Below are 27,189 nucleotides of genomic sequence, written 5' to 3' on the forward strand. Positions count from 1 at the left end.
AGTGCAATCAAATGCTTTCGATAAGTCTCAGAAAACACCTAAAGCGTCATGCCACTCCTCCCAAGCCTTAACGATATATTTATATAACTCAACACCGGCATCGGCTGTCAACCGAGCGACCCTTGGTAAAACCGAACTGATTTAATATAGTTTTTCCAAATATTATACTACAAGTAGGTTTACTGGCTGGGCAGGAAGTCTCGGACTTGGGTAGACTAAACCTAATCAAATTTGTTAAACCTAAACAAGTTGCTGGGTTTCCGATAAAAAATCCCTTTTGTCGCTACACCTCTTTTGTCCGTCATTTGGAGGGAAAGGCTAAATTAGGCTCCAAAAAGCTTGGTGTGCTGAGGAAGGCAAGGTGGTACTTCATTCCGGGCCACCGTTTGCAACTGTATAAAGCGCAAATTGCCCCACATGAAGTACTGTTCGCACCTCAGGCCGGAAGCTACCCAGTACCAGCTCCTTCCACTTGACTGTATTCAACGAAGAGCAGTTCTAATCGTCAACAACCAATCCCACGCCTAGTGACTTGATCCTCTGGCGTTGCGTTGTGGGGTCACTCTGCATCTCCTACCGCCTTTACTATGGAGAATGTTCAGAAGAGTCGTTCAGATACCTGCCTGCAGTAAAGTTTCATCATCGGACGTCGAGGCAGAATACGAAATACCAATTTTTAAAAGTCCGACAACACACTCGCGAGCCCTCTGGTATTCTTGCAGAGAGTGTCCATGTGCGGCGGTATCACTTAACATCAGGTGCTCCTTCTGCCCATTTGCCCTCTGTAAAAAATTTAAGAACAGTTTGAGTCTAATTCAAAATTAATATAGTACGTTAGTATTTGTAGTCGGTGTCATTTTTAAAATATCTAAATTATTGTATTAATTCATTGACAAATATTTACCTAAAACTATGCAAAACTACCAGAATCTGGAAACACACAAACCATAGTTTATAGAGCTGACATCTTGGTAGATTGTCAAACATGTACCACAGAGTATTAAAATCATACTAAAGTAATAGGAATAAATAATTAACACCGCAAATAAATATTTAGTGAAAACGTAACATTTACTTTTATATATCACAACGTAAATGATTTCTTGTATAAAATAAAAATAATGATTTCATTACGTTTGACGAAAGCGAAAAATTACTCATTCTATAACCAAATTAAAAGAATAGTACTTGTCTATGGAATCACAGAACGGAATCTTCTAAAAGATTAGGCCATTTCATAAAACAAATGTATAGTAACTCGCAGAAAATAATATATTCGGGGCAGTTATATTTATTTCAGCTTCGCTATTTTCTTTAAATTGAATCGTGAACCGTATAATAGGTCCATTCGAAAGGATTCATCTGCGACATTAGCGGAAGGGTTAGCAGTCTTGATTCTACAACAGAAAAAAGATTTGCAATAAGAGGAGACGTAAGGTAAACATCGATTTATTTTCTCCTAAAATGGAATCGTTGTAGAAAGTAGAAGAACCGTAATTACCAGTAGTGTTTTAGCTTTCATCTAAATGTTTTTAATTATTTTTAGTCCACCCTAGTACGAAATGAAAGTTTGACTTATGCCACATATTATGAATGGCAGCTGGCGGACGTACTTACCTTTTACACGGTAGTATGTATTAGATACTATGTAACGTTCTATATCGTCCTATATCCATATTGAAGGTTTTTACAAAACATTGAACATTTTGGAAACTTTCCAGAGTCGAAAAGAAAAAAGGGCTAGTATTGTTTTTCCTTTGTAAAACGTCAAATTATGATCTTGTCAAGCTAGGTTGAGTCATTGTTGTAATCTTATAATAATTGAAGCTAATTATTATTTAAAAATATAAATACTTTGCTTAGTTTATCTAAAAAAATTTAAATAAAACAAACATTACTGTTAAGAAATTGTGAAAATACCAGTGCCTTAGGTATTTTATGAAACCTGTTTTGTTGTTACTTTGTTGTGAAGTGGATTAAGATAATAACAATAACTTTAGTGGAAACCATCTGATTAAAAATATGAATATTTATAAGAAGTCAACATTAATATTTAATCATCTAAATATAATAGCAATCATAACATATAAACTTATTAGGCAGTAATTAATTTTGTTTAAGGATATAATAAATCATGTTTCAAAATAATTCAATTTTACATGAAATATTATTGTAAAATTATTTCTGTTATTGGAATTTGCAAATTTAAAATAATTTTATTTACTATTATATAAATTTAATATTAAATTGTGATTTTGGTTACTATTCCTTCCTATGTCTGTAGTTGATTATTATTTACTTTTTATTAGTAAGGTATATTACACTTAATTTACTTATTAGCTTAGATTGTAAGAACTAATGATGTGTCAGTTAAAAGACAAAGCACTAAAAATACACTTATAAAGATAGTTTACATCAGTTTGTGTAATACCATTTATGTAATATGTAAATAGTTAATAAGTACTAGGTTTAATTCAGTGTAATCCTGAAGCCTTTATTAATTACAAGTTTCTTGAATGGGATCCTACACTAAAGACTTGTAACATTGTAGCAACTAAACCAGCCTATAACTTACTTGAAGCATTTATCTACTATTTATATTATAGATAGTAACTGTCTTATTTTATTTTAAATAAATAATTCTTTACAGTCAACTATTACATTTCGAATGTATATCAAATTTCATGTTGTTGTTATTTAGTACTCTTTCACAAATCTTCTCTTTACAATGTAGCATAGAAATAGTGTAGTGTTGTCTAACTATAAGAGATAATTATTATAATTCATTCATAGCATACATAAAGCTGTTTTACAAATATTTATGATTAACTGCTTTCTTTAAGCAGAATATTTGAGGTGCTTAAGATTTTAAAACTCTGGATATAATTTTAAATATTATGTTTTTGGGTGATTTAATGATTTTAAAAAATCCTATCAGATTATTGATACAATAAAATTATTTTACAGTTGTTTGTATTTGCTGTGAAGTACAGAACATTAACCTGTTGGGGCGAGGATGTCAGTGCTGAATCAGAGTGGTGAAGAACAGGTGAATTTTTCATGTCTTTGACCAGCTCTGACTTTTCTATTACTAGATTAGTATAATGAATTCAGAATGTATCCAACATTTTTGTTACAACCAATTAATTTAATTTCCATAGAGGACAAGAGTAACAGATTAAAAAAAAATAACTAACACATTATATGAGTTAAAATAAGTTATTAAACTAAATGTAGTTAGAATTATTGCGGTTTTAATATGCATTATGTTTTATTTCTGTTCATTAATTATACTTATAAATGGTTTTTAAGTTCTGAGTTATACCTAGTTATAAAGAACTATAATATTATTTTCTACTCATGTCTTCATAGTATAAAAATATGTTTTTCAGGTGGAATGTCCCCTGTGTATGGAACCCTTGGAGGTGGACGATCTCCACTTCTACCCGTGCACATGTGGATACCAAGTAAGAAACTTTAAAATAATCTCTAGGCAGACAAAGGGTTACAATAATGATATCAAGAATACCTTAGTACTATAAGATGATTCAAGAAATAATCTATAATAAAAATAAGCATTATTTGAGATAGAAATTTATATGGCATAATATGTTATGTAAGCAGTTCTTTGGTTAAACATGTTTTCTTAATGTAGTGCCCGTGCAAACAATCCCTGGCTATGTACCACTCATGTTTTTCTTACCATGCATGTACAGTGAAGGAAAATAGGATATATGTAATTGCAATGGTCATCTGAAAATAGTACATGATTATTGTGTATTATGTAGCAATAAAAACTAGTACCTTTTTCATACTTTATTAAACATTCTTTACCGTTAATGAGGACTTTTGTATATAAATATATTATTTATCAACAAGAGAGCATGAGAATCGATTAATCTATTGATAACAATATGTAAAAATACATACAAATAAATGATTGGAAAGTTATTATGATAATATGTCGAGTGCAATGTATAATTTTTTTATCTTGTGTTACAAAGTTTTTATAGCGGCTCTTTGATTGTCAGATTTATGTCAACATTGATTATATTTGTATACTTAAAGGACTTGTTTTTATAATTAGGTCAAACTATAAAGTAAATATTATTAAATGTAAAAAATATGACAAAACCTGTAAATTAATATTTTTATAACCCATAAACTAATCACACAAAATACAGTGAATCTCACTATGTTTTAGCTATTACATGATGTCATCTGTTTGAATAATGGGAATGTTACTCAATTTCAATAACTATTGAATATTACCGGCATTTTCAATACACTAGCATTGTTAAATTATTGTGTTAGCTTCACAAGAGATATAATCCTTAAGTTACTTTAGTTGTACAGCTATAAGTGCGGAGATCTTTTTTAATTTATAATAAAATAAATTTTGATCTTGAGTGCAAAGTCAACTCTTTAGTATTATTTGACCTAATACAATAATATAAGGTCTACAATGATGCGAGTTATACTAATAACACGAGTTAGAATGCTACTAATTTAAGTGCTTAACCAAAAATGATATATTTTTTGCATTCCAATATTTATTTCAATTTTCATATCCCAAACAGAGACAAAGTTAAATATAAATCACTGTGTAATCGTTTCGTAAGTCCGTATTACAATAGTTTTTTTTTAATCTTACAAAAATCGGAGAATATGTCAGTGATTTTGAGTATTAGGACTTAGAAATACTTAAAAATAATGCCATGCTGTGTATTGTATCTATGTAAGTGTTTAATTTAGGGTATAATATCAATCAGATATATAAGTTGTACATACAAATGTGATAACAGACAAATTGGTCTTGAAATAAGATTTTGATAAGCAATCACTTATAAACTTAATTGCTTCAATGAACTTTGATTTTAAATTAATTATAATTAGTATTTTATACTTAGTTTTTTTATTTAGTAAAACTATTTTATCCCCATCCATTTTTATATTTGAGTAAAATCGAGTCGGTATGATCAATAACTGCGGAGATTCTTAAAAGCAAAATACTGATCTCCTTTAAACATAATTATTGTGCGTGATTTCGTTTTTAGGACTTAAACAGTTGCACTCTTTTTCCTCCTTAATTTAATTAACAAATAATTTTATTATTACGTAACTTAACAAATCATTGAAATCCGCTGCATTTGTCTACTCTTGCATTTTTACTATCTACATCTATAAAAATCTATATTTTAAATATGAATTAAAGCCGTATTTAATTTTCTCCAGTAACTAGAATTATCTAGTGGCTTGTTTAACACTATACAGATATGCCGAGGTAAAGAGTTTTTATACAATAAGTACATTTGAGCCTGTAAGGTTATAAACTGGTTCGTTTTAGATATGCCGGTTTTGTTGGAACCGAATCCGGGAGGGCGAAAATGGTCTATGCCCGGCGTGTCGGAAAGCATATCCGGAGAATCCTGCAGACTTCACACCACTCAGCCAAGAGCAGGTTAGTATTGTATATTTAATATTTAAATGTTTGGTTGTAATACCGACGCAAAAAAATCTCAGTTGTATATAGGAATATGTATGTATGTATAATATTTAGCCATCCCTAAACTTTTTTTGACAAGAGTTTACAATTTTTTTTATGTTTCCCAAGGTGTTCCAATGTTGTCTTATGAAATTTTATAAAAATCTCTATTACACGGAGGGTCCGTAAAATACTAAATATTTCCAATATAAAAAAAAGATTAAAAATAGCCTTTATTCGAGTACATATAGTTACACTAAGTTCATGTCAGATATGTTTTTCCTAGTACTCGACCTCCGCCGGAGTGAAAGCCTCCACCAAATTCTTCCACTCGGCCCTATTCCTTGCGACAATTTTCCAATTTTTTTTCGAATCAAAGTATTTCAAATATATATAAATCAGTATTTAGTACCTGGTAATAGAATCCAAGTGTTGTATCAATTATCACCATATGGGGGACTCGGATGGCACAACTATTATTCTAAAAACTCTGGGTAGCTTTTCTTACAATTTGTAAAAATATAACTGACACGCCTGTGCTTATGTAAGTGAACAAGAGCTAACTTAAGAAAAACACTTTTTGAACGGATTAAAGCTATGTATTATTATTAAGAACTTATAATTATTTACATAATTTCAGCGTGCATGGTCACGGTCACGGACCACGCACGCTGAAAAGAACGCGAAACGTCGGAATAAATTTAAATTTAGAATTTTGTAAATAATTATAAGTTTTTAATAATAATTCATAGCTTTAATCCGTTCAAAAAGTGTTTTTCTTAATGTGTAAAAGCTATTTTAACAAAGCAATACTAAGAGCTAACTTTTTTGGTTGTTACATCATTGAGTTTAACATCATGACGATACTAAAGTAAAATTATGTATATATTTTTTATGAATTATGGGGGTTCCCACGCCGAGACAACCGAGGAAGAAGATAATGAAAAAGTGCGTACTGAAGTAATGAATAATGTTATTGCAGGTTGCTGCCATAAAGACGGAGAAGAAGGCCCGCGAGCAAAAACGTCGGAACAAGACGCTGGAGTCGCGGCGCGCACTCGCCAACGTACGGGTCGTGCAGAACAATCTCGTGTTTGTGGTCGGTTTACCTGTGCGGCTCGCGGACCCCGAGGTACTTGTGATTATAATACTTTCAGACCAAGATATGATACACAGTTATTAACATATATATGAGCCTAATAGATTCAGCGTGCAACTATCATCTCTGAGGTCGCAAGTTCGAGTGATAAAGTCGCTCGTACGGTGAAGGAAAACATCGTGAGGAAACCGGCATGCCTTAGATTCAAAAACTCGAGGGCGTGTGTTAGGCACAGAAGGCTGATCACCTTCTCGCTTATCAGATAAAGCAAATTATCACGAAACAGAAAAATGTGAGGCTCAGACCTAAAACGTTGTATCGCCGCTGGTTTTTTTTCTTTAGCGGATATAAACGAAAACTTATTACATTATTTATATGACTATAAGTTACGAGAATTTTTTATCTTAATGTGTTGTCTCAAAAGCATATATTGTTAGCCCTATTTTTCTATAAAGTGACATTCTTAAGCATTGTCAGAAATGTCACAAAAAATTAACTACATAGAATTAATTACTTAAATCAAATTGTTATTGGAATAAATTTCTATTAAGAAGTTTTTTTAATTAAAGAAATCATTGTCATTTATCGATTGAGGAATCTTTACCGTTTTGTATTTAATTATATCTCATAAAAATGTTGATAATAATATTGGAAAACAAGCTGAGGTTTCTTTATTGTAGTTACGTAACCACAAAATTATATAAATAAGTGGGGAACCATTTATTTGCATAGCACTGTATATGTAAAAGTAATTGAATTGTTAATAACGTTTATTGTTCCAGATCCTCAAACGGCAAGAGTACTTTGGCAAATATGGGAAAATTCACAAAGTAGTTATAAATCAAAGTCCAGCGTATGCGGGGTCACAGGTATATGTTGTATGCATTTTTAATCTTTTCCGAGAAGATCGTATGGAAGCGAAGACTGTGTGTGTTGTTATATGAAAAGGATCATCGTGAAGTGTGTTGTGTTTGAATATTCTAATATAAAAGTCATTGCGATGCCGTGTGAAAACTCTATATTTACATAAATTTAACATATTTGCATAAAAGATATCGCTTTAAAGTACCTTAGCTTAAACGGTTTGAAAGAAAACTCTTTTAATTGAAATATAAAGTGAGCTATGAATGGAATCGTAAACTTCAATCACTGAGTACGAATGGGATTGGTGTGAAGTTGATCTGTTGGAAAAGGATCGCTGTGAAGTGCGCCGATTGCAGAGTCCGTCGGCGTCGGCGTACGTGACGTACGTGTTGTCGGCCGACGCGTTGCGAGCGATCCAGGGCGTCAACAACGTGACACTGGACGGGCGCGTGCTCAAGGGCTCGCTCGGCACCACCAAGTACTGCGCCAACTTCATGAAGAACCAGCCGTGTCCCAAGCCGGACTGCATGTATCTGCACGAGCTAGGTAATAACTATATATAATAATTTGAATATCATGCAATATTTATATTATAATGTCAATTATCAAAGTTTCACGCTGATATTGCTATGAGTTCCATTGGAAATGTGTATATCTTATATTTTACTTATTTTATTATGTATTCGGCGTCCCAAGTTCTTGTTAATTTTTGTACATTTCATGTATTTTTCAACGTTTAAATACACATTTGATGAAAGTTAAAATTTACTTTCCGTTCCGAAGGACCAAAATAAAACTTCATATTGGTAATAGGTGATCCAAAGGCATCGTTCACGAAGGAGGAAATGCACGCAGGCCTACACCAAGTGTACGAGCGGAAGCTTCATCAGCAGCTGCTCAACGCCACCAGGGACAGGCCTGAAGATAGACAGCTAGGTATGTTCTAACACCTTCAAGACTTTATCGAATTGCATTTCTGTATTCAATAAACATGTTACAAATCCTAGTCGATTATATTAATATGCCGTTCTGTAAAGTCGACAGATTTCAGCTTTCTCACCACGGTGGCTACAAAAGCATTTAAAACATCGAGTAAAATCTAATGATGAATCCATCACACCTGTATCCATCACCAACTTATAGATATATATATATATATCACTAATATTACTTGTTTGTCAGCGGGTATTACTTATGCCCTGAAATGAATATAGGTCATATTATATGAGCTGGAAAATATAACCCAAACGGGGTTTGTAATGGTTGAATTATTTTATTTACAGGTAATTCTAGTACGAATGCAGACAAAGCCAGTACAAAAGATGGTTAGTGTTCTTAAACTTTTTGTCATTTATGCATGTGCTGTAAAATTTTTGTCATTTATGCATGTGCTCAATAAGTTTTACACAACTAATTTTACTGTTTTATCACCTATACTTATTGTAGTGTGGAATTGACAAAATAATATACAGTGGATTTCATTTATTACGACCTTGGCGACCTTTGTAGCGACCATTAATAACGATGTTAATCGATAAATTAAATAATTGAATTTAAATGCTTTCACACGCACAATTCATGTATATATAGCGCTTCTGTATGTCACGCCGAGTTTTGGTATAGCGACTGTTTTTCATGAATATTATTTAACAAATTCCTAGAAATCCTATACAGATATTACGTCAGAGACGAAGATTTATTTATTTCTTTCACAAACATTTCTTATTTTTTGTTTACATTACACGGATGGTCAGCAATTTCGGAGACATTTACATTTTGTTTATTACCTAGCTAAGTAGGTAGGTAAGCGTATACGTACCAGTAATTTAACGTACGAGTTTAATTTATGGGTCAGTTTCAAAGTGATTCTCTGTGTTATTTTTTTAATGTACCATTCAATATCTATGTGTATGTGTGGAAATGTTTTCAATATAAATTAATATAAACTTTACACATGCACATGTCTATCTAAACCGTTGCTTGTAACGACTTCCGGATATAAGTACGAAATTAGAGTGTTCATCATCGTCTTAATATGCGAAATCTACTGTAATTATGACAAATTGTATAGATATCAAGGAAACCTTTGAAAATAACGTATAAAAGCATCTTTGAGGGTGTTGTTTATTTTTATAATTTTGTTTTCCTCTTTCAGGTAATCAATCAAACTTCATACCGACAACAGAGGTCACAACGTCTCAAATTAATTCAGTCAGTACATCTAAGTGAGTAGATAGTTCACAAATGGTTTATATTCTTAGACTTCAAAATTGCGAAACGGTAATGTTGGCCTCTATTTTATAAAATGTTCGAAACATGAGTCGGTATACTGGCTTCCAAATAATAATATAAATATTCGTATGTCTGCAAGATTTACTAATTATATCATACAGTGTCTCCTTTGTCGCTATTTTATTGTAGCTATAATAAAAACCTAAAAAATTGTGTGTCCAAAATGTGTGTACATGTTAGATAATGCCTCTATCGCTGTACGAGCCAAAGCTGTACATTTTGCTCACTCAGGCTATCTTAGAATTATAAGCGTGATGATCCCTATGTACGTGCCAAGGTTCGTACATTCTTGCTCGTTTACAAGCTTGACAAATTCCTATGTTTGTACGTGCCATGGATGTACATTTCGATCACTTATAAGCGTGACGATTTCCCAAATCGTCGGAGTTACACCCCGAGAGCATAGCCAGACGTAGGCACTCTCTTTGACTGTTAAATTGTATTCATTCGGTATATAGCAATTAGCACGTCATTATTTCGCTCATATTCTATTGTAACACGCGAGTGGTAAATATAGAGTAAATCAATAAATCTCTATTATTTGAAGCATCCCGTTGACCCAGGAACCGTACATTTTGGTCCTTCGAGCTATCCGGGAATAGCGGGTCTTTCGCGTTCAGTTGATCGCGTTCGCGTTTTACTCCGTTTTCCTGAAGATCGGCGCCGTGGAAAAACATCCCACTGCTGGTTCGTTGGGTCATCAAGCAAATCAAATACCATCATCCGCATCAATAGAAAAGAGGAGAGCAACGTTTTCAAGGATCCAGACTAGTCCAAATATATCGGCGTCCTTTCAACCTAGAACAAGGCGACGGACGTCAATCTTCAACGGAGAGAGGTAAACTGCAGTAAGCCCTCTCCCAACTTTTTCAAGAATCCAGACGGATCAATATATATCGGCGTCCTTTCAACCGAGAACAAGGCGACGGACGTCAAGCGCAACATAGAGAGGCAAGCGACAGCGGTCGGTACAGTAAGTCCTTTCCAATTGTTTGAGCGCATAAAATTTGATAAATATTAGATTTATAGCATAATAACTGCAATCCCTTTCGAATAGGGGCACGTTATACAGCACTTTTAAACAACATTTATTGTTGACTGGGGCATCTTATTGGATACAATAAATCATTATGGATAAATTATACCAAGACCAACTAAGAGTATGGGGGGATATTCAGAAATTAACAAATAACTACAAAAAGGACGGAGCAGATAGAAAAAGAAATCCCGACTACTTTCAAAGTCGACTGTTGCATTTGGAGGAATTATGGAACAAATTTCAATGCAACCATGACCGTATGCTTATAGAATATAGCCAGGATCATAAGTACTTTCAGGAAATGGAATATGAACAAAGCCAGGGATCATACCACTCAATAAAGGAAACATTGAGTCAGGCCTACCAGGACATTTTACTAAGAATGGAAAAGCCTAAGGCCAGCACTAGCGTTAGCGAGTTCGAGGAGCAAGGAACGTCTGAAAGACAAGAATCGGCCCAGCAACAACAAGGGTTTGGTATTAATACTATCAAGCAGAAGGGGTATTCCCAAAGGATTAAGGATCTGCTCTGCAAGCAGGAGGCATTTTTTAGGTCCTCCGATCACCGTTCAATTGAATGTGATATAGACTCCATTACGGAAAAATGGGAACTCGTGGCAGAATTAGAGGAAATGAGGTCGCGTTGGGACGCGATTTATAATAATCACATAGAAATAGACGCCGAGCTCGCGGGAACTTTCCCCGAATATCAAGAAAAATATTACGAACAGGGAGCCATATATAGGCGCAAAAGGAAGGAGATAAATAACAAATTGCACTCTATCACTCCAAATGAAAAATTAACTCCCCGTATAGAAATACCTATATTTAACGGCAGTTTTGAAAAATGGGTATCATTCCGGGACTTATTTGAACAAGTTATCCACAAAAATTCAACCCTCTCTAACGCAGAAAAAATGCAATATTTAAAATCAAAATTAAGAGAGGAACCAGAGAGGCTTATAAATCAATTGCAAGTTAGCAACGAGAATTATGACGCATGTTGGAAAATTATCACAAATAGATATGACAACAAAAAACATATTTTAACATCGTATCTAAATAGTTTTATGCAGCTTCCAAAGATTGAAAAGGACAACCTGGGGCAAATTAAAAGACTTCACGATGTCACTTTGGAATGCTTGAATGGGCTCAAAAATTTGGGGATTTGTGTAGAGCATTGGGATACCATTATAGTTCATATTCTGTCTCAAAAACTAGATTACGACACCTATCAAGCATATATTGCATCACTAAAGCATCCAAAAGAGTTACCAGTGCTTAAAGATTTAATTGATTTCCTGGAAAAAACATTTACTGCCTTGGAAACAACAAGCAACAAACCTCAGCAGAGTCTTGTTACAAAACATCAATATCGGTCTAATAATAAGCCGATCAACAATAAATTCGTGTCATCGCAAGTGAGTAATCGAGGCCATGACAATATTGTTAAAAACACGTACTGTAAAATATGCAAAACAGCTAATCATGTCACGTTTAATTGTAAATCTTTTATAGCTATGAATCATAGAGAAAGGCTTGATACAGTTTTAGCATTACAGATATGTACTAATTGTTTATGTGACCACGATGTCAAGGATTGTGTTTCACAAATCAGATGCAGAGTTTGTTATCAGAAGCATAATACAAGGTTACATAATGCATTAAATAGTTCGAATTCACCTAATCGCCCGTCTACAAACAGGCTTCAATATCAAAATAGTAATTATACGAGGGAGCATTCAAAAAGGGTACATACGGCATCTAAGGATTTTTCAGAAGTCCTCTTAGCTACCGCAAAAATTAAAGTGTTAGGGGTTAATGGAAAGCCTTACCTCATGCGCGCACTTATTGACCAGGGGTCTCAAATATCAATAATTAGCGAAAAGGCAGCACAGTTGTTGAAACTAAAGAGGGAAGGCTGCAATGGTGTTATCTCAGGAGTGGGGGAAAACACACAACGAATCAAGGGTCAGGTTACATTGACCTGTACTTCTATCCATACTAACTATACACTAAAAACAAGAGTTTTTATCATGAATAATTTAGTACACAAATTGCCAAATAACTCCTTTAATATGCCGTCATGGCCATATATCAAAGACATCGAATTGGCAGATCCCGAATTTAACAGAAGTAGTCAAGTAGACATATTATTTGGGGCCGATGTCTACGCCCAAATTATGATGAGTGGAATATTAAGAGGGGAAAATCTTTCACAACCAATAGCACAACAGACACGATTTGGATGGATCTTATGTGGAAAACTTAAGTCATATCAATGCAACATAATACTAAATAACACTGAAGATTTACAGAAATTTTGGGAAATAGAAGACATTGAAGAGTCCCCATCCGTCGTGTCCTCTGAAGACCAATATTGTCTTGAGTTGTATAAGAAAACAACACTGCGCCAAGCAAATGGAAAGTACAAGGTTCGACTTCCGCTAAAAGATAATTTTAAGGAAAGTTTAGGTCTGTCCAAACCAATGGCGGTAGCACAATTTCACAGCCTGGAACGGAAATTAGCGAAACAGCCAAAAACTGCAAGGCAATATAAGGATTTTATAAATGAGTATAAAGACTTAGGGCATATGTCTTTCATAGAAAACAAGGGTCCGGAGATTGGGTATTACTTACCTCATCATTGTGTTACCCGGGAACATTCGGAAACTACAAAGCTGCGTGTTGTATTCAATGGATCAGCAAAGACATCAACGGGACTTAGTTTAAACGACGTAATGTATACAGGTCCCAACCTACAACAAGACTTACAATCCCTTATATTAAAGTGGAGAAGATTCCGATATGTATACACCGCAGACGTGGAGAAAATGTTTAGAAATATTGACATTTTTGAGTGCGATCGGAAAATGCAAAGAATTATTTGGCGAAATTCACAAGGTCGACCGTTACAGGAATATGAATTGACAACCGTAACGTATGGCACAAAAGCGGCGCCCTTTTTAGCCATGATGACTTTAAAACAGCTAGCTATGGATGAAAGACCTCGGTTTCCACGGGCAGCGGAAATCACAGAGCAGGCATTTTATACAGATGACTTAATATATGGGGCCCATTCTATAGAAGAAGGATGCAGCATGGTAACGGAGTTACAGGATTTGTTGCAGTCAGGGGGTTTTACTTTAAGAAAATGGGCTTCCAATGAACCAAGAATACTGAAAGAGATTTCGGAAAAAATTAACCGAGATCAAAACCAGCAAATATTTACGTTTAAAGGAGATCTTATTTCAAAAACATTAGGGGTATACTGGAACCCGAAAGAAGACTGCTTTATGTTTCAATCGTCATTTGATTTCTCGAATAAGACGACCAAAAGAGCGCTTCTATCAGATATATCGAAGCTGTTTGACCCACTGGGTTGGTTAGCTCCTGCAATTACAGCTATGAAAATAATTTTTCAAGAAGTATGGAAGCAAAACATTAAGTGGGATGATCAAATCCCTACTTCTATTTTGAAAAAATGGAAGCAATTTAAAGAAGAAATAGAACTAAGTATTTCTAAAATAAGGATCCCGAGGTGGTTGCAAACTAGTCCGGACAGCACATTAGAGCTACATGGATTTTGTGATGCATCAAATAAAGCATATGCCGCAGTTATTTACTGTCGAATAAACAACAAGGTTTCATTGGTGGCAGCCAAAACAAAATTGGTACCCGTTAAAGGAAAAATCTCTATTCCGAGAGGTGAATTATGTGGAGCGGTTTTATTAACAAAGCTGTTTAATAAAGTTAAAGCATGTTTAGGGTATAATAAAATTAAATGTTACGGTTGGACGGATTCCATGGTAACCTTGGGGTGGATACAGGGACAGCCTGAGAAATGGAAGCCATTTGTAAGCAACAGAGTCAAGCAAATTGTTCAAGATATGCCGTCAAACACGTGGCGCTATGTTAAATCAGAGGAAAACCCCGCAGACTGCGCCAGTCGTGGTATTTCCGTCAAACAACTTGAAATGCACTCTTTATGGTGGAATGGTCCATCATGGCTTCCTTTATATAGGAATGACAAGGAAACTCAGTCATATTTTACGAAGGAAGAAGAAAAAAATCAATATTTAGTTAATATAGTACAAGGTACAGATAACACAGTAAAGGGAATAATACAAAACTGCAGTAGTTTCTCACGGGCAATCAGGATAGTTGCTTGGATATTACGGCTTTTACCAAGAAATAAGGATAAAAGGGAACGATACCTTACATTAGCTGAAGTCAAGGAAGCGAAACGGAAGATAATTCGCAACGTACAAGAAGACGACTTCTTCTATGAGATAGAAAAGTTGAGAAGAAAGGAGAGCATTAATAAAAGTACACTAATTGCATTGAATCCATATCTTGGACAGGATGGCCTTCTTCGTGTGGGGGGAAGGTTGCGAAATGCCTTCATTAGTAAAGACATGCAACATCCCATTATAATTTCACATGCTGGTAGGCTGACTGACTTAATAATAGACCAAGCGCATAAGCTTACCTTTCATGGCGGCCCTCGCCTAACATTATCACTTATCAGACAGAAGTACTGGATTGTGGGCGGTAATAGAGCAGTAAAGAGGCAATTGAGATTATGTGTAACATGTGTTAAAAACAACCCTCGGATGCAATATCAAATAATGGGCGACTTGCCCGAAGCTCGGTGTAATCCGGCGCGACCCTTTAAGCATACTGGAGTTGACTTCACGGGATATATCCTAATAAAAAGTAGCAAAGGACGAGGAATCAAGTGCACAAAAGGTTACATAGCCGTATTTATATGCATGGCTACAAAGGCAGTGCATTTAGAAGTAGTATCTGATTTAACCACCTCGGCCTTTCTAGCAGCATTGAAAAGAATGGCGGCCCGAAGAGGGACTCCGGAACATATTTATAGTGATAATGGCACAAATTTTATTGGTGCCAATCGTGTACTTGACTCCGGGTATGACGAATTAAAACGAGTATTCGCAGAAGAACAATTTGCCACCACAATTACGGATATGGAAATAAACTGGCATTTCAATGCACCTGCATGGCCCTCTGCTGGCGGATTATGGGAAGCAGCTGTTAAAAGCTTAAAGGCTCATACAAAGAAGATCCGGAGGATATTAATTTTCTAACACCAGCTCATTTCTTAACTGGGGGCCCTACACTTTCATTATTGCCCACCGAAAATGACTTAAGAACGAGATGGTACTTAGTGGAGAAAACTTTCCAAGACATATGGAAGAGGTGGCAATCGGAATACTTGCCTACATTGACATCTCGAAGTAAATGGCAAAAACCACGAGAAAACTTAAAATTACAAGACTTGGTCGCTATTCACGACGCGAATATTCCTCCCGGAAAATGGGCTATGGGCAGAGTTGTAGAATTACATCCAGGCACTGATAATATCGTCAGAGTAGTTTCGCTAAAGACAAAGAACGGAGTAATCAAACGGCCAATTGTCAAATTAAGTCCCTTGCCAGTGCAGAACAGCAGTAAAGAAGCAGCCGAAAACGAATCAAACATATCTGCAAAACCACGGCCCATACTACGAAAGAGTCTCGGTAACGTTTTAGCGATAATGCTTTCGTTTATATTTTTTTTAACATACGTATCAGCTACGCATCCGGAAAATTATAATATAAGTACATTCAACAATAATAAGGGGTTATACTTAGACAAAATAAGTAATATGCAATTAATTCAGGAAAAATGGAGAATCGTTGTCTACTATGAGATGAAACCCTATTGGGAAGGTGAAAAGGCATTCGAACAATATTATAAAACTTTACAAGGCATGTGTTCTGCCCTCGATGAAAAAACACATTGCGAAATTACTATGAATCAATTACGTCATAGCTTCGAGGAACTCAAATACTACGATCAGGTGTTGCTTACGCAGCACCCGGGCACGCGCTCGAAGCGGCGTCGGCGCGGCCTTATCAACGGTGTCGGATACGCGGCACACTCCTTATTCGGAGTATTGGACGAATCATTCGCTGAACAATATCAAAAGGATATCTCTTTAGTTAAAGAGAATGAGCAGCATTTGGCAAACCTGTGGAAAAATCAGACATCAGTTCTGGAAGCAGAGTACAATCTCATGAAGCGGTCAGAGGAAGAAAATTATAATTTACGAAAATTAATAAATCGACACGCAAATGAAGTTAAGAAGGCAATTACTACTCAAGTCACTGAAATCAATAGACTAGAGCGCATTACTCAGTTTACTCTTGACAGCATTTCAGCAACAAACGTACTTGCTAATTTAAGGAATATGCAGGAGTATCTGATTGACACCATCACCGATATTTACCATGGTCGATTTAATTTTCACCTTATTTCGTCGGAACAATTACGCAGGGAATTAAATATAATATCCAATCATATTTCAACAGATCTTTCTTTGCCAATTAATAATAGTCAAAAACAATTTGGCAATATATATAAATTTTTAAGAGTTAAGGCAAGGATGCTTTATGAGCAATTAATATTGGAAATCTCGGTTCCGCTTGTCAGCCGAGATGGTTTTGAAATCTATAATGTGATTTCTGTTCCTTATAAGAGTGACGCACTTACGATGGTCAAAATTGTCCCTATTTCAGATCTCGTCGCAATAAACAAAGAAAAAAATTCATACATACAGATGTCAGAAAATGAATTGCTATCAAGTTGTGATTATTATTCCGATATTTATTATTGTAACCTACCTAAACTGTTTTATAATATGAAACCAGAAGATAGCTTATGTAAGACAGGAATGAAAAAGCAATGTCAGTTTGAGAAAATGCCATGCGATAACGAGTGGATTGACCTGAATAAAAAGAATACATATTTATACTTTTGTTGTGATCGGTGTCCATTACATATTATGTGTGGCGATCAAATTTCTGCAGAACAATTAAATACGACTGGATTAATAAGCATAGGTCATGGTTGCATGTTACGCAACAAGAAAGGTGTCATTTATGCTCATAACGAGTATCAGAATGTGCTCAAGACTGGACCAATGGTTTATTCGCCTTATATGGATTCAATTAATAATATGATAAATGTGTCCTTATCCTCGGATGTTATTGAAAATTCAAAAAACAACTACACAATTAATAGTCTTGATAAAATAGGCACGGATCTGGAAGATATGCGAAAGGAGGCTCCCATAATTAGTAGTGTGACATTTCACGACGTACATCAGTATATTGCCTTATACTCTATTTTGGGCATCTTCGTCGTGGTAGGAGCGATTCTATTGTTGCGGAGGTTTCGTCGAGCAGGTACGGTAGCACCTGTCCAGCAGATACCATCTGGCCAAGCAACAATTCCAATACAGAAAACAATTGATGGGCAGCAGGAGACGTCGATAGCGGCATTGGCAGCAGCAGTGGCAGCCAGTCTCGCAATGGGCTCTACAGAACCCACCCGGGACCGGACTCCGATAGGTCTTAGTGTTAGTGATAGTGCCGTGGATTGGTGTAGGAAGTGTTAGCATAAGTTTAGAGACTTTAAATACCTCCTAGAGACTATTAAGCACGTAATGGATTCATCTTGTAAAGCACTACATATTCATCTTGCACTTTTTGCCTGGGGGAGTATGTACGAGCCAAAGCTGTACATTTTGCTCACTCAGGCTATCTTAGAATTATAAGCGTGATGATCCCTATGTACGTGCCAAGGTTCGTACATTCTTGCTCGTTTACAAGCTTGACAAATTCCTATGTTTGTACGTGCCATGGATGTACATTTCGATCACTTATAAGCGTGACGATTTCCCAAATCGTCGGAGTTACACCCCGAGAGCATAGCCAGACGTAGGCACTCTCTTTGACTGTTAAATTGTATTCATTCGGTATATAGCAATTAGCACGTCATTATTTCGCTCATATTCTATTGTAACACGCGAGTGGTAAATATAGAGTAAATCAATAAATCTCTATTATTTGAAGCATCCCGTTGACCCAGGAACCGTACAATCGCATTTAGCATCCACACATAAAGGGTATCATTATTACCTTAACTTTTTTTCTAGATCGAAAAAGGATTCTAACGGTAGTAATAGTGGTAGCAGCAGTAGTAGTTCGGGTAGCAACGGGTCAGTGAATGGAAAGGAGGCGTGGCCTAGCCTGGGATCCTCTCCACCAACTGACAGCCCCGCCCGTAAACAATCCAGCCCCGGACCACATCAGACAAGTCAGTACTATCTATTGTATTAAGTATCAATACAAATAAAACATGCAATTAATAAGTATAATAAATTAACAAAAGAAAATATTGATAGAGAACAGTTACCTTGCCGTTCCAGATTCCAATACCTTTACAAAACATTTTCTATGGTCAGAACCATAGAAACGAATGCAGGTTTCAATTTATAAAATTGATAAATAAACAAAAGCATATTATTTGTAAAGAGTATGTACAATTTCTTGTTGCAGATAAATCACAAGAAAACGGCACCTCAGAATGTTCCAGTCCAACGATATATACCCAGATCAAAAATAACAAAGAAAATACAGAAAAGGGCAATAGGAATAAAGACAGCAATACAAACGGCCAGACTAAGAAGAGCAAATCAGATAAATCAAAACAAAATAATAGTATTAGTGAAACAAGCGAACAAAGTTCGATAGATAAGACAGAGCAAGAGATACACACTTCAGTATTCGAGAACGAGACACAATATTTAACAAATGAACTAGATGAATTGGAATCGGACCGACACAGTCTTTTAGAGAACCACGACTTATTGGATAACAGTGACCACAGCTTGCTCGAAGATGACACTCACAGTTTGTTGAACGATGCGAATAGTGAAGTACTCATGATGCAAAGGCATAGAGAAATGCTGGCCGGCCTCGTCGATAATGGAATGCCAATCAAGAGCCCCATCAATGGATACGGGTTGATAGACAGGGATATGTACCTCACTAGCGATAGACATAGTCAAATTAGCCAAGGTCTTATGGAAAAGGAATTGTTGATGAGAGAAAGGAACTGTAGTATGCTGTTGAGACAGAATGAATTATTGTCTAGGCAACACAGTGTTATGGACCCTAAACATTTTATGCCCACTTCTAGTATAGGATTGGAGTCGGCTAGTGAATTATTAGGTGAGTGAGGTTATTCTGAATTGTTGTTTAATGTCATATGAATCAGAATGTGATATATGGCCTTGTTTTTAATTCCAGGTGCTAATTATCATCAAAACCCAAATATGCTTCCACCATTTGGAATGAGAGTAGAAAATTCTTTACAATCAAACGCACTTGGCAATCCAGTTAACTCTATATCAATGAACTTAGGAAATAATATGTCAACGTTAGGAAACGCTATGGGGGTAAACTCAATTAACTCAAATATGGTAAACGCAATGGGGGCAAACACATTAGGCGGAAATCCTTTAGGGACAAACACATTAGGTGGAAATCCAATGGGGGCAAGTCAACTCAACTCAATGGGGGTAAATTCATTAGGAGCAAATTCTATGGCGTCAAACACATTAGGAAATTCATTGGGAGCTAACTCATTAGGATCAAATCTAATGGCAAACTCTATGGGTAGTCACATGGGTGGATTTATGCTTCACAATCAACAGTTACAAATGAACCAACACATGCCGAGCGGACTTGTCAACGGATTTGATTCACCACAAAGTGTTGTAAGTTATATTGAACTTTAGTATAGTATATCTATTAATTCTAATTGTCCAAAAATTTTGACAACGGAATAGGTTTTTGGCTTATAGCTGATTTTCAATTGTTTCCTTTTAAATATAATTCTTCAAATTATAGTTTATCCATTTCAAAAAAGCAAAATCATCCTCTACTTTATTACTAAGGAGAATCTAAAGATGATGATAAAAATTTCAGAGCGAGGGCAGATACCAAGCAGACAACATGGAGAAGTTCTTCACGGACTTCAACAAGGCGCAGCAGATGAGGGTAACAAGGCCTGGAGCACACCTCGAGAGGCCCAGATACCCGCACAACATGCTCAGTGCTGAACGGCTGGAGATGGAACACAAGCAAAGGTGGGTTCTTTTATGAAATTAATACATTTGACTTCTAATTATCTGTATTTTTATTAGTTAAATACTTTCTTAACCAATGAAATTTTGTGATTTCAGAATGAACAACTTCCGTGGCAGCGAGAACTCAGGTCGCGCGGCAGGTGATGGTGATGACGATCTGGACTTCGACCCCTTCAAAGAGACACAGAAAGCTTTAGCAGAGATGATGGAGTCAGAAATGATGCTGAATAATATATCTAGCGGGTAATGGGCTATAGAACCTACACAAATTGTAATTATATATATATACGTACACAATTTTGAAGAATCCGCTAAAACGCTTATCTAGGCAAGATGGGGTTCTATGGCGCACCCCCAGTTAAACCTCCGTATTAATTCAAAATTCCATCAACATCACTTTGATGGCTGGTCTTCCACAGTCTGCTTCACAAGGCACTTTCTTTTGCGAACTAGCTAACTGTGGAAACCCCGGTGGGGTCTTCCCTGTAAGATACAACCTCCAACTATTCAGAGTTAGAGTGTACTCCTCCATCAAAGGCCGGCAACGCACCCACTAAAAATGGATGTTCATAGCCTGCGATGACTACCCCTTTTGGGCAGTAGGGTAGGCCCGTAGGCTCGTTTGCCCGTTTGCCAGTAAGATATTATTTACTGGCATACGTCATCTCCAGTTCTATTAACTATGACCAGTTTGTCACGTGACTGGCGTAAAATTTGTATTTTTATTTATATATTCATACTTCGTTACCTTATACAAAAACATAAATATATAAAAAGCAGATTCCATAAGTTATCAGACAACGTGCGGTCTTATCGCTTCTACAAGCGATGTCTTCCAGGAATAAAAAAAAAATACCCGGCAACAACTTTTAATTTAGCTAAGCTCTGAATATGGTTTTTTTTTTCAACATTTAAAGAGTTGGTCTATTGGTCGTGTAGTGGTGTTATATATATTTTTATTACTACACAATAACTGTTAGGTATAAATGTATTAGTTTATATTAATTTCTGTACAGTGACAACATGGATCTAGTTCGTCGCACACGCATGCCGCCCCCTGGTTTCAGTCACGTCAACGTCTATGGAAGACACCCCTCGCAACAACAAGGTAAGATTTTAAATTGATTTCATCTTAGTTTAGACAGATAACGACATTTCACCCGCGTATAACCTTGACGTCCGTCGTTCACAGCACAATGCCATGACAGCTCAAATGCTTTTTATTATCTATACAATATATATTAAAAAATTGAATAATTTAAATCTGAATAAACTTATTCAAAAAAATATCGTTTTAAATTCAATTAAAAAAATTGCTACGGTCGTTCGTTTTGTAAGGTTACTGGTATATTCTTAACATCCCAAATACTTTTTAACTAAAATACCCTCTACGGCTCTTTAACAACGTAGGTTTAAATGCTACAGGGTTCAACAACAGCGCAGTATACTCAGACTGGACCCAAATGGACCCCGCAATAGTGTCAACTTCCGTCAACTTTGGTAAAAGTCAGGCTCCCGATCAGACAGAAATTTTCGCACGGTTCAATCATCTCACCGTACAACCTAATGGCATTAATAAGATACAGGTAATATGTCAACATTTAATTTAGGGTAATAATTACCAATTTACAAGAAAATGTGCTTTGTAATTTGATTAGCATTTCATACCAGAAAAAGGAGTCGGTATTTATTACCATTTAATACAAGAAAAAATGGTCGCTAATTATTACCATTTAATACAAAGAAACATGGTCAGTAAGTATTAACATTTAATACAAGTAAACATGGTCAGTAATTATTACCATTTAATTCAAAGAAACATGTTCAGTAATTATTACCATTTAATACAAAAGTGGTCGGTAATAATGACCATTTTTACGAGAAAATGTGCTTGGCAATTTGATTAGCATTTCAGATCAGAAAAAGGGGTCGGTATTTATTACCATTTAATACAAGAAAAAATGGTCGCTAATTATTACCATTTAATACAAAGAAACATGGTCAGTAAATATTAACATTTAATACAATTAAACATGGTCAGTAATTATTACCATTTAATACAAAGAAACATTTTCAATTATTATTACCATTTAATACAAGGAAAAATGGTCCGTAATTATGACCATTTAATACAAGAAAAAGTAGTAGGTAATAATAACCATTTTCTACGAGAAAATGTGCTTGGTAATTATAAGCATTTCATATAAGAAAAAGGGGTCTGCCCTTTTTTAATATTTATTACCATTTGGTACAAGAATTAGTGGTCGGTGATTATTACCATGTAATATAATTAAAAATTCACGGTATTTATAACCATCTAATACAAGAAAAAGTGGTCGGTAATTATTACCATTTGATACGATAGATGGAAGTTTATTTATTAATTAGATAACCTATAATTTCTAACGATATTTTAGCTTTTTGCTCTAATATTAAACAAATTGTAATATGGTATAATAAGAGATGATGGTGGAATGCAGGTCCCAGCCATGATGCAACAGTGGTCTGGAGCGCCCAAGACGGCGTGGGGCGCTTACAACGGCATCCCAATGCCCCCGGGCTTCGCCCCTCCCAAGCCCTCGCAGCACCCGGCCGAGTGCATCGACGCCAAGTAAAGTGCAATCGACGATTTCTTATAGCCCCTCTTTGGTGATATGTTCGATAAATCTTTGTATAAGGAAATATTTTAAAGAGAAATATGATAACAAAGGAATTTAAAATTAATTAATCAATTTGTTTTATTTGTTGCGGTCACTTATCATATTTCTTGTTTTCGCCGTCTCTTCGACTGAGTATGTATATTTTAATATATATCGCTAGGTACGTTATTTGAAATTATTTTTTCTATAAACGAGATGCGAATAGGTTGAATTTGTACCTTATTGAGCCATTATGCATGAAAAAATATTAAATTAAAGGATTATTCAGTCGATCTTTTAATACCTGATCCAAATATATTCCTTGAAAAATCTTCATCTAAGGCGAGTGAAAACCACATGTCATTATAAACACTAATGTCAACTGAAAGGCTTTCTATTAGAATTGAACATTCATTATATTCTACGTAATTTGGGGAACGAAAGTCCTAATAATTTTTTCTCGCGTCTCCCAACCTTTTACTTGAAACTGGGATAAAGTCAAAACTATTGCCATAACAGAAAAAATTCTAATCCTAATACACATAATAACAAAATGTCCTGAAACAATTTCTAAACGTTGTATAACCCGTTTAAGACGATTTTACAAGGATGCAATCAAAATCTGGTCTTAAGCGAGAAATCGTAATATGCGGAAAAGGGAAAATAAAAAATACTATATATTTATGATAATAGGTATAACAAAGTTTATAAATAAAAATACCTTCAAGAATATTTAGTCAATAATATAAAATATGTTTCCTAAAAAATTGTATGTTAACAATGAATGTTATCAATATATCCTCGTGGATCTGGTCCGTCCCATGGGACTACAGTCCCATCATGCCAGACATACAGACCACCATTTTCTGGGTTCAAAGCCAGTTTTATAGGCACCACGGCGCCCTCTTCAGGAGTCACGGAGCCTGCCCCGTGCGTCATGTCAGAGATGACGTATCCAGGATGTACGCAGTTTACCCGAATACCTGAAAAGTAAGTTACCTCTTAAACGTCAATCTGGAAGCAAGTGAAATATGCTAGTTATCGTTTTTTAACGAAAAAATTCGGTAGTGAATAGATCTATGTATAACAGTTTGATTGTTCTATAACTAATTTAAATTGCTGAATAACTAACAGAAGACAAGTGAAACGTACGATTGTAAGCAGACCGAACACCGTTTATAATTATTACAATAAAAAAATAATTGTTATAATGTCCAAGATGTTAACTAAACTAACAATTACATTGGTAATGAGAATGCTAATGAGAAGGTAGGCCATTTGACCTTGGCCTTGCGTGCGTATGTACATATGTGTGAGCCGATCCACCAATCTTGAGTCGAGCGCTGGAAAGCAGGCGGGTCACTTACGGTGCATGTGTCGCAGTAAAGTAGTTAAATCAGAGAGTTAATTGAATCTCTAGACAGTTAATTAAATATCGATATTAAATAACTACTTTACTGCGACACATGCATTGTATGATCTATGACGTCTCGAATGGCGTGACCCTTTGGCTCGTTCAACTGCTCTTCTCTAACTGGCGAACTGGCTCGCTACAGTTTTTAAAATAAGCTACCTAATTGGGTTTTCAGCACCTTATATGCTTTATGTTTTTAATGCATTATAATATTATTTAATGATACAAGTATAAAGAGGCTTCAAACTAAATATTTAGTGACAAAAAAAAACAATTGTAACATCTAAAGTATTACGCCAAAAAATAATGAAACAAAAAAAACTGCTTTTCGAGACTTTGAAGCCGCTAAAGCGTTAAGTTTTGCAATGGCACTTTAGAAAAAAAATGTCTATATCGGGAAAATCTCGGTAAGCGGATGGTATATATGTAAAGTCAATAATCAGACAGTTACTTGAATCTCTAGACAGTTAATTAAATGTCGATATTCAATCAAGTCTTTTAACTATCTGTCTGACCGAAAGCCAGCGTGTTGATTAACAATGTAAAACAAGACTCCGCCAAGATTATTTCATTTGTTATTGTTATTTTGCTGTGATTGTGAAGAATTGAGAGCTTGGAAATTCCGTGTTTTGCTTTATTGTAAATGGTTAGGTTAGGTTAGTCTTGTTGCCTAGGAACGTTTAGGAAACTCGTTAAACGTTTCGTTCACTCACTTGTCTGACGGAACTTAAGCAACTTGATTGAATATCGATTTTTAATTAACTGTCTAGAGATTCAATTAACTCTCTGATTTAACTACTTTACTGCGACATATATACGTCGGGGGATAAATTATAGAAGTCAGCAATAGTGGAATAATAAATTAAATAAAAACTTGTTTGTAAAAAATCTATAGGCCTTAAAAATATTTTTTCTTGTAAAATAGAAGTAATAACAAAATGTCCTCAATAGTTTTCTAAACGATGTAAACCCCGTTTAAAAAGATTTCACTTGGAATCAACCAAAAATGCTTCTTAAGCGAAATAGGGAAAATAATAAATTATTGCATTTTGTTGCTTTGTCACTTCGCAAAAAATAATACTTACCTTTCGATTTTAATGCTTTGTTTAACATAAAGGTGTATGCGTTAACAGCTACTTTTGAAACTACATACGGAGAAGAACCCCATACTTCCTTCTCGGTGTTGGTTTTTATACATTCAATATATTCTTGCATTAAATCTTGTAGGTTTTGTAAAGTTAAGTCTGGAGCACTTATTTGTTGCCTAATAAAACTTGACGGTATCCTTGACAAGTGTCCAGAAGAACTGGATATATTCAAAATAGTTCCGTTGTCTTTTATTAACGGTAACATGGCTTCAGTAAAATTTACCAAAGAATAAAAGTTCACTAGAAGCGTCTGTTCAGCTTGAAACAGCTTCGGTTCTGGGGCATCTTTAAGGAATAATACTCCAGCATTGTTAATTAAAATATCGATTTTACCATGCTTGTTTTTAATATATGTAATAAATTTTGTTATACTTTTTTCATCAGTAATATCAAGTTCATAAAATTGAGGTGATAAATTTATTTCTTTTAATTTTTTACACGCCTCAAAACCCCGTTTTGAATCTCTCGATGTCAAGTATACAATTCCATGGAACTTCTCACAAAGCTTTTTAACTATTGCGAATCCGAGTCCCTTGTTAGAACCCGTCACTACAGCAACCTCGGTCATAATAATCTAAAATAATATTATTATTAGTATAGAACGGAATAGTAAGATTCTATAGGAAAACATGCGCTTACTATCAAAATTACTATACATATACTACAGTTGTATCTCTGTGATGTAATTTCGGCCAGATATTTTTAATACAATATTTGAACCCACATACTTGCCGTGACACCGTATAAAGATAATAATTTTTTAGCCTTCGAAAATTCCGGTTTAAGATTCGACGTGTTATGTTTTAAGTACTTTGACGTTTAAATTTCACACTATATTTGAAGTATTCCTTATCATTCGATTCATACGTACCTATCTAAATGAAAATAAATAAATTATATGTACATTAAGAAATTATACTAAGAAATAATATTCAATTCAGTATCTATCAATATTGCTTAGGATCATTTTAATCACAAAAACTGTTTGCTAAATGGATTTTGCAAATAAAGAGCTTAGTCTTACACGCAAAGATAGCTCACCGTCTTACAGGCTACTATAGTTAATTAGTTATACTAGTTAAACGGTTTCCTCTATATACAACGCATATGTCACCTGTCGGCTGTCGTCAATAGTTGATATTTCGTCATTGACATTGACGGATTTATTTTAATTTTATTTCTGAAAAGTAAATTGTTTATTGTT

At 35.1% G+C, this 27,189-nt stretch overlaps 2 protein-coding genes across 7 annotated transcripts; one reads left to right on the forward strand and one right to left on the reverse strand.

Annotated features, from left to right (window-relative positions):
* Positions 1–1,194: 1,194 nt before the first annotated feature.
* On the forward strand, positions 1,195–23,399 carry LOC123710746. Of its 2 annotated transcripts, none has more exons than XM_045662892.1 (18): positions 1,195–1,437; positions 2,968–3,049; positions 3,393–3,467; positions 5,348–5,461; positions 6,468–6,617; positions 7,367–7,462; positions 7,805–7,994; positions 8,262–8,384; positions 8,732–8,773; positions 9,604–9,673; positions 18,787–18,947; positions 19,190–19,864; positions 19,943–20,412; positions 20,624–20,784; positions 20,881–21,027; positions 21,801–21,892; positions 22,210–22,370; positions 23,265–23,399. In XM_045662892.1, the coding sequence occupies exons 2-18, from the start codon at positions 3,017–3,019 to the stop codon at positions 23,397–23,399; spliced, it is 2,895 nt and encodes a 964-aa protein (XP_045518848.1). In that variant the 5' UTR covers positions 1,195–1,437; positions 2,968–3,016. The 2 variants fall into 2 exon arrangements, with proteins under 2 accessions (XP_045518848.1, XP_045518849.1); XM_045662893.1 differs by having other exon boundaries at positions 7,367–7,453.
* Positions 22,536–27,159, reverse strand: LOC123710747 (carbonyl reductase [NADPH] 3-like). 5 transcript variants are annotated; one of them, XM_045662896.1, is made up of 3 exons: positions 26,857–27,159; positions 25,923–26,559; positions 22,536–24,406 (listed from the first exon to the last, which is right to left on the reverse strand). In XM_045662896.1, exons 2-3 carry the CDS (start codon positions 26,551–26,553, stop codon positions 24,198–24,200), a joined length of 840 nt encoding a protein of 279 aa, XP_045518852.1. In that variant the 5' UTR covers positions 26,554–26,559; positions 26,857–27,159; the 3' UTR covers positions 22,536–24,197. The 5 variants fall into 5 exon arrangements, with proteins under 5 accessions (XP_045518852.1, XP_045518854.1, XP_045518850.1 ...); XM_045662898.1 differs by having other exon boundaries at positions 26,718–27,159; XM_045662894.1 differs by having other exon boundaries at positions 26,714–27,159.
* Positions 27,160–27,189: the final 30 nt, after the last annotated feature.

The sequence above is a fragment of the Pieris brassicae genome, chromosome 6, assembly GCF_905147105.1.
Source record: "Pieris brassicae chromosome 6, ilPieBrab1.1, whole genome shotgun sequence".
NCBI lineage: Eukaryota > Metazoa > Arthropoda > Insecta > Lepidoptera > Pieridae > Pieris > Pieris brassicae.